We start from the raw sequence: 6,942 nt of genomic DNA, 5'->3' as shown, positions 1-6,942 counted from the left end.
GAATTCCACCGGACTTCAATGGGTCCCTTCAAACCAGTAACATCTCTGTGTTACTTGCAAAACTTGAACTCTCACAGAAGAATTAGAGCTCCTTTCTGTTTTTTTAATTTTTCAATGGGTTTTTCTTAGAATTTGGAATTGGAAAAACACAGAAATTTCCCGAACAATGCTGGGAAAGAATCTTCCTGCGGAAATGCACAATGGGCTGCAAGTCCAGTAGAGAAGGCCCAACAGCAGGCTGTCTGGAATGGAAAGTAGGGGGCTTGGTGGGAGCTGGGACTGGGGGCTGCAGCTGGTTCCAGGATAACTCGCCAGGACCTCAGAGAGCACAGCCCATCTGCTTCAAGTTCGCCTTGGCCAGAAAATGTATTGTGAGCAGAAGCCCCCCAGACTCATTTCGTAGTTAATGAAGAACCTTAAAGAATGAAAGATGAGCCTGAGCAAGTGGCACAGTGGATAAAGCATCGGACTGGGAATCGGAGAACCCAGGTTTGAAACCCCAAGATCGCCGCCTTGAGCACGGAGTCATCCGGCTTGAGTGGGGGCTCACAAGCTTGAGCACAGGGTCGCTGGCTTGAGCAAGGGGTCACTCACTCTGCTGTAGCCCCCCAGTCAAGGCACATATGAGAAAGCAATCAATGAACAACTAAAGAACCACAACAAAGAATGATGTTTCTCATCTCTCTCCCTTTCTGTCTGTCCTTATCTGTCCCTCTCTCTGTCACACACACACACACACACACACACACACACACACACACACACACACAAAGACGGGCCACAAGGTGCTTGAACAAGACAAGTCCTGACCTGGCCATGGGACCTGTTAGAGAGACAAGGAAGTTAAAACTGAACCTATTTCTTATCTTGTTCTGATAAACTTGAGTTTGTACCTTCGTCTTTTCATTAAGGTGGCCAAGCAGCTTTCTGATAATATTGAGAAATTCGGTTTTTATCATTCCAAGGGTAGTAGACTTGTAATCTTGAGACAAGTTTGGGTCTTGAAACCACATTTGTCAAAAAGTTTGAGGGGAAAAAACTGTGTTTGTTAAAATTAAAACTTCAAGTCATGTGAAGTTGATTTTATCCACCAGTTCTTGCGATAATCACTCACTATGACATTATTGTCCTATTTCACTTAATCTCTATAAAAACACTTTGCAAATTTTCTTAAAATTGAAAAGTTAGCTAAAAGTACATCTCCTGTGGTAAAAATGGATAACAAGTAAAATAAAAGGACCCTCTAGAAGACTAACTTTAAAACTGCTAGAATCTCAGTTTGTTATGACACAGTTCTTGGCCCTTATTCCCTTAGATTTTGCACAAATAAGGCAATTGTTTGCTCTAAAGAAAGCGCTGGTTGTCACGCCTGGCGTAGACAATGCTTCAGGCCTGGAGGAGAGGGCCAACCCAGTCAGGGGGCCAGAACCCTAAGAAGAAGCAGCTGTAATAGAGACAGGGGAAAATTCAAGCGGTGTCCCTGGGGTTTCTGTGGGAATGTGAGGGGTCCAAACACAGCTGGTTTGTACCTTTAGTTTTGGACAGATGGCATGCCTGCCACTGTAGGGCAGAGAGGAGCATTTGGTAACAGTGAAATGTGGTTCCTTTAGGATGCTTGTAGGCATGGCTTCTCCACATGGCCCCATGAGGTGTCAATCAGGGATGGCCATCAAGAAACCCAGAGGCAGTGTGGATGGGAGAGAAATGGACATCATGAGACACCCCGGGGACTCACTGTCAGAGCAGTGGAAGGAAACAGGCAGACCACAGCTCCAAAGACCCAATTCATGGGCAAACACAGAATTCCTTCTCTGTTGGGGTTGTTTGATGGTTTGTATACCACCCTGTGGTATTTCTGCTGTTTATAAAGTAACTTTAACTTATAGTAGAGCTCCAACATTCCCAAAAATCGAAGAGAGAGGAATCAGTGAAAAGTGAACTTGTTTACCAAGGTCTCCTAACTGGACTAAAGATGGTCACTGAGCCTTGGCACGCCGAGGTTGTGGGTTCAGTCCCTGGTCAGGGAATGTATGCGGAGCAACCAATGAGTACACAACTAAATGGAACAACTAAGTAGGACAAAGAGTTGGTGCTTCTCTCTCTCTCTCAAATCAATGAAAAATTTAAAAAGGAAAAAAATCATTACCGAGATGACCTTCACAATGTTCTGACCAATGAAGGCTGGTAGCAGACAGTGAGTAGAGAAGAATTTTATGTAGAACTTTGGACAAGTATATAAGTGATTTCAAAGCCAAAGAATCAAGTTGATACTGTCTTTGTCTTAACTAGCAGGACGCCCCACACATCAGAGCTGCTGGAGGAAGCTGAGGACCTCTGGGAAAGTGGGGGAGCCTGAGTCACTGTTTGCCATTCAGACTGTGCGTGTGAGAGAACCTGAGAGACTAGGGAACATCAGAGTTAGATTAAGCAGCGTGGCTTATAGATGCGGTTTAGCAAGAGGAGATATTTAATGTAGATCTACACAGACATTTTTTGTTTGAGTGTGCTTTAAGTCTTTTTATTTTGAAATAATTTTAGTCTTACAGAAAAGTTACATAGTACAGAGAATTCTTATATATCTTTTCCTTTCATCCAGAGTCACTTTACCACATTTGTTTTATTATTTTCTGCTCCATCTGTTTGTTTGTCATCCATCTGTCCATTTGTCCATCCATCCATCCATCCATCCATCCATCATTCTATCTATCTATCTATCTATCTATCTATCTATCTATCTATCTATCTATCTATACATATATATATTTGCAGAGATAATGCCCCCAACTCACTTTCTGGTGAGTATTTCATAAAATCAAGGGCATTCTCATATAGCCAGAGTTTGATTATCAAAATCAGGAAAATAACATGGATACAGGGCTATTACCTAATCAGCAAGCCTTATTTAAATTATACCAGCTGCCCACTGCTGGTCTTTATAACCAAAGAAAAAAATCATTTTTCCTTAGGCCCAGATTCCAACCTAGGATCACACAAGACATTTAGTTGTCACGTCTCTTCAGTCCCCTTCATTCTGGGGCAGTGCCCCAGGCTTTCTCTGTCTTTTCTGACTTTGACATTTGTTAAGCATACAGACCAGTAATTTTCAAGAATGTCTCTCAATGTTGGTTTAATTGATGTAACCTCAAAAATTGTAGATTCGAGTTCTGTATTTGGCCAGGAATACCATAGAAGTAACGTTGTATTCTTCAGGGCAAATCAAATCAGGAGGCACATGATATCCATTTGTTCAGTAACCAGTGATGTTAACATCGATCACTTAGTTAAGATGGAGACTGCCAGGTTTCCCCACCATGAAATTACCATTAGTTTACATCCATTGCTTGATTATTCTTGTCTGAAACAACTTTAACTATGTGGGTTACCAGATAACTTTTTTTAACAAGAGAACATAACCAAATGTAATACCTGCATTTGAATGGGGACCCTGCATACATGAGAGAGTCAGAGACCCCACCTGCAGAGGAAGTTCAGAGACAGAAAGGGAACATGGGTTTCTGAGACATTTCTGAGCTACCAATGAGGTAAGGTGCCTTGGGGGCTTCAAAGGGTCATTGCAGGATGATAAGAAGAACAGATGTGTAGTAACAGAAGTTTGCCCTGCCCTATAGATTAGATTGGTCAAAAGTAGTTATTTCTGATAATAGCTTATTATGGGTAAAGCCCCTGATTCAAGTTCTTCTAAATAGTTAAAGGAGGGGAGAAGTTTTTCTCACACCTGTGGTTAAAGTTGCCTTTGCTCAAAACAACCAAATAATTTTCTTTTTTTTCTTCTTTTTTTTTCCAAATAACTTTCTAGATTCTTCCTAAAAGTTTTAGTTGGCATTCTGCCATAAAAAAGAGCTTTCCTGTCTCCTTATTTATTCATCCATCCATCCATCCATCCATCCATCCATCCATCCATCCATCCATCCATCCATGGATTCATTTGTATGAACTTGTGTGGATTCTTGTTCATTGTATGGCTTATAATCTATAAAAATCACTGTTTATTTTAATGTCCCATTTGTTCAAGATTTGGCCAGTGGGAACCCCTTGAACCTAGCTGCTGTAAATTGTGACATGCTTCCATCATTCTCTGAGTAGTTTCTTATTTTACAACTATAAGAAAATGTCCCTGACCCCCAACCCTAAAATTAGTGATTTCTCCGAGGAGTCCTAATTCCTTTTACAGGAAAATATTTAGAAACCAAGATCTGGAGGCTGATGCTGAGTGTGTTTAGAGTGAGTGTGTATTCACTGAAGGGAGAGAAATATAGTTAGGTACTCAGGTTGGCTTGTATTTTCTTCTATCCTTGCTGGTTTTATCTACTTATGTTTGAACATATGAAATATAACATGGTTCTAAAAGTCTAAATTATAGAAAAATATGTATAGTTTGAGAAGCATCATTACACACACACACATGCACACACATGCGCGCACACACACACACACACACACACACAGCCCTCTGTCCTGTTTCTGTCTCCAGTCCTTTCCACCCTATTCCCAACTATCACCTATCAACAACCAATCTCATCAGTTTCTGGTTTATCTTTAATTTTGCATAAATAAACCAATGCAGGTATATTTCTCCCCTTATTTCTTACTTAAAAGATACAGACTATAAATGCCATTTTTCTTTTTCACACTGGAAATCACTCTATATTGGTTCAAAGAAGCTCAGCTACCCTGGGCATGCCTTCCCACCGCTCCAGCTAGGGAAAGGGTGTACCCAGTGGACAGCAGTAAGGAGTCTGGTTTCAAGCTTTCTTACAATTCCTCCTTTGTGTCCCAATAAGTGACACCCCTCTGTGTCAAGCCTCATTTTCTCCATAATATCCTGGGATTGTACAAGACAATGAGTAATTAAATCCATTCAATATTACATACTACTTAGAGGAAGATTCAGATAGCTTGGCTGTTTCTCCCACTCTCTCTGCACTGCACAGAGCTCTTTAGCTGAAGTACCTTCTCTCCTATTCTCAGCCTCTGAAGTCTAGTTGATATGGGACAGGTTGGGTAGCCCCAGTAAGACAGCTGTGAGTAGATAACTGGAGGAATTTTTAAGATTACTAGTCTATTTGTTGTACCTTTCAGGACAGCTCCGAAAAGAGAGAGGATGAGCAGGAACATGCCTTTTGAGAACTGAGGGCATCTAACCCGGCCTCTCCAACGTGGCAGAGCCAAGGGGGTGTGGGGTCTCTGAGCAGATGAGCTGGGAGGAGGTGTGGAACAAAGGGCGAGAGTTGTTGTCAGGAATGAAGATTAAACAGTGTTGGGAGCCTCACCAGGTGGTGGCACAGTGGATAGAACATCAGACTGGAATGCGGAGGTCCCAGGTTCGAAACCCCAAGGTCGTCAGCTTGAGTGTGGACTCATCTGGTTTGAGCAAGGCTCAGCATTTTGAGCCCAATGTTGCTGGCTTGAGCAAGGAGTCACTCACTCTGCTGTAGCGCCCTGGTCAAGGCACATATGAGAAAGCAACCAGTGAACAACTAAGGTGTCACAGCAAAGAATTGATGTTTCTCATCTCTCTCCCTTCCTGTCTGTCTGTCCCTATCTGTCCCTCTCTCTGTCTCTCTCTGTCTCTGTCATAAACAGTGTTGGGAGAAGTCTCCCAGTTCTCTCCCCTACATGACAGCCAGATAATGGTGGCTATTTCAAGAAATTTCCAAGAATGGCATTTGATCTATATCACGACTTTCCAAGGGAAGCTGGGGGTGAGGCATTGTAGTTTCCTAACTTCTCCCCAGCCAGGTCTCCCAGACACATGCACAGACCTCCCTACACTATGTGGGTCACAGGCTAAGTCACAGTAAACACACACACACACACACACACATTTTCTCTCTCACCCTCTTCCACTCTGATCAGCATTGGGAGCAGAAGCCATTCAGTGACAAGAATTGGTATCCCAATCCAGGCTCCGAGGATCACTGGTGTCAGTTGGACCCCCAGTTTCGGACGGTATGCTGGACTGACCACGCCTGTGCAGTACAGGTCTGCAGCACAGGCATGTAGAAACCTAAATTGTTCTTCTTTACCTCCAGACATCGTTTGGTGGCTCTGTTTTTGAGGGCTCTTCCCTGCATGATAAGAGAGACAATCAAGGTATTAAAATGCCCTAAAAGTGCCTCATCTCCCCTGCTCCTATTCTCCCTCCCTGCTCTGTTCACAGACTGCGGGAGGGGTCCCACAGTGCTCTGCAAGTCGTCCAGAGGACAAGGAAGCAATACGTAGAGTTAGGTCACTAGTGCTCTCCCACCTAGCCCAGTGGTAAACTCACACAGATCTGGGAGTGAGCACCGCAGTGCTGGGTCCTGATGCTGTCACTTGCCTCTCCTGAGAAGGAAGCATCAGGTCAATGTAACTGACAGGACATGGCGCACCTTGGAGAGCCATGGTCCTTCTCTACTTGACCTTCCTTTTCAAGTCTTCACCTCTGAGGCCATGAAGCCCACTGGGATTCTCCCTCCCTCCTCGGTGAGTCTCTGTGGTGGGACAGGAGCGGGAGTTACATTCAAGAACCTCAGTCTATTTTTTTCCACCACTCTGTGGAGGACACTTCCTACCTCTCCCATGTGGGGGTTTCACTAGGGTTTACACTAGGAACATTCTGGGCTTTAGAACTAAAGTGTCTGGGTTCAGTCCCTGCTCCACCATGTACAAACAGAGCAGCCTTCAGCAAAGTACCTAATCTAAGTCTCAATTTCCTCATCTATAAAATGGGTTTAAAGTTAATATTAGGGCTAATATTGGGGCGTATATTTACTGGGCATCTTGAGGCAGAGGCCTCTCCCATTCTAACGGGGGAGAGGGAGGAGGGGTCACCCTTCTTTTGTTCCCATGTGCCAACTCCACCCCCCCCCCCAGCTCTTTCTTCCTCATCGCCAAGGCTCACCTGATGAGCATGCCACTGGCCTAGCCCTGCTCTCTTCC

General features: G+C 43.8%; 1 protein-coding gene across 2 annotated transcripts in view; it reads right to left on the bottom strand.

Annotated features, from left to right (window-relative positions):
- Positions 1–2,505: 2,505 nt before the first annotated feature.
- GALNT8 (polypeptide N-acetylgalactosaminyltransferase 8) overlaps positions 2,506–6,942 on the bottom strand; it is a 54,497-nt gene continuing 50,060 nt past the window's right edge. For both annotated transcript variants that reach the window (XM_066257727.1, XM_066257729.1), the window contains one exon: positions 2,506–6,089. In XM_066257727.1, the coding sequence (XP_066113824.1) occupies positions 5,946–6,089 (144 nt within the window). In that variant the 3' untranslated portion in view covers positions 2,506–5,945. The remainder of the gene's footprint in view (positions 6,090–6,942) is intronic.

Source organism: Saccopteryx bilineata, chromosome 2 (genome assembly GCF_036850765.1).
Source record: "Saccopteryx bilineata isolate mSacBil1 chromosome 2, mSacBil1_pri_phased_curated, whole genome shotgun sequence".
Taxonomy (NCBI): Eukaryota; Metazoa; Chordata; class Mammalia; order Chiroptera; family Emballonuridae; genus Saccopteryx; species Saccopteryx bilineata.
This window is presented reverse-complemented; position numbering and strand designations above follow the sequence as displayed.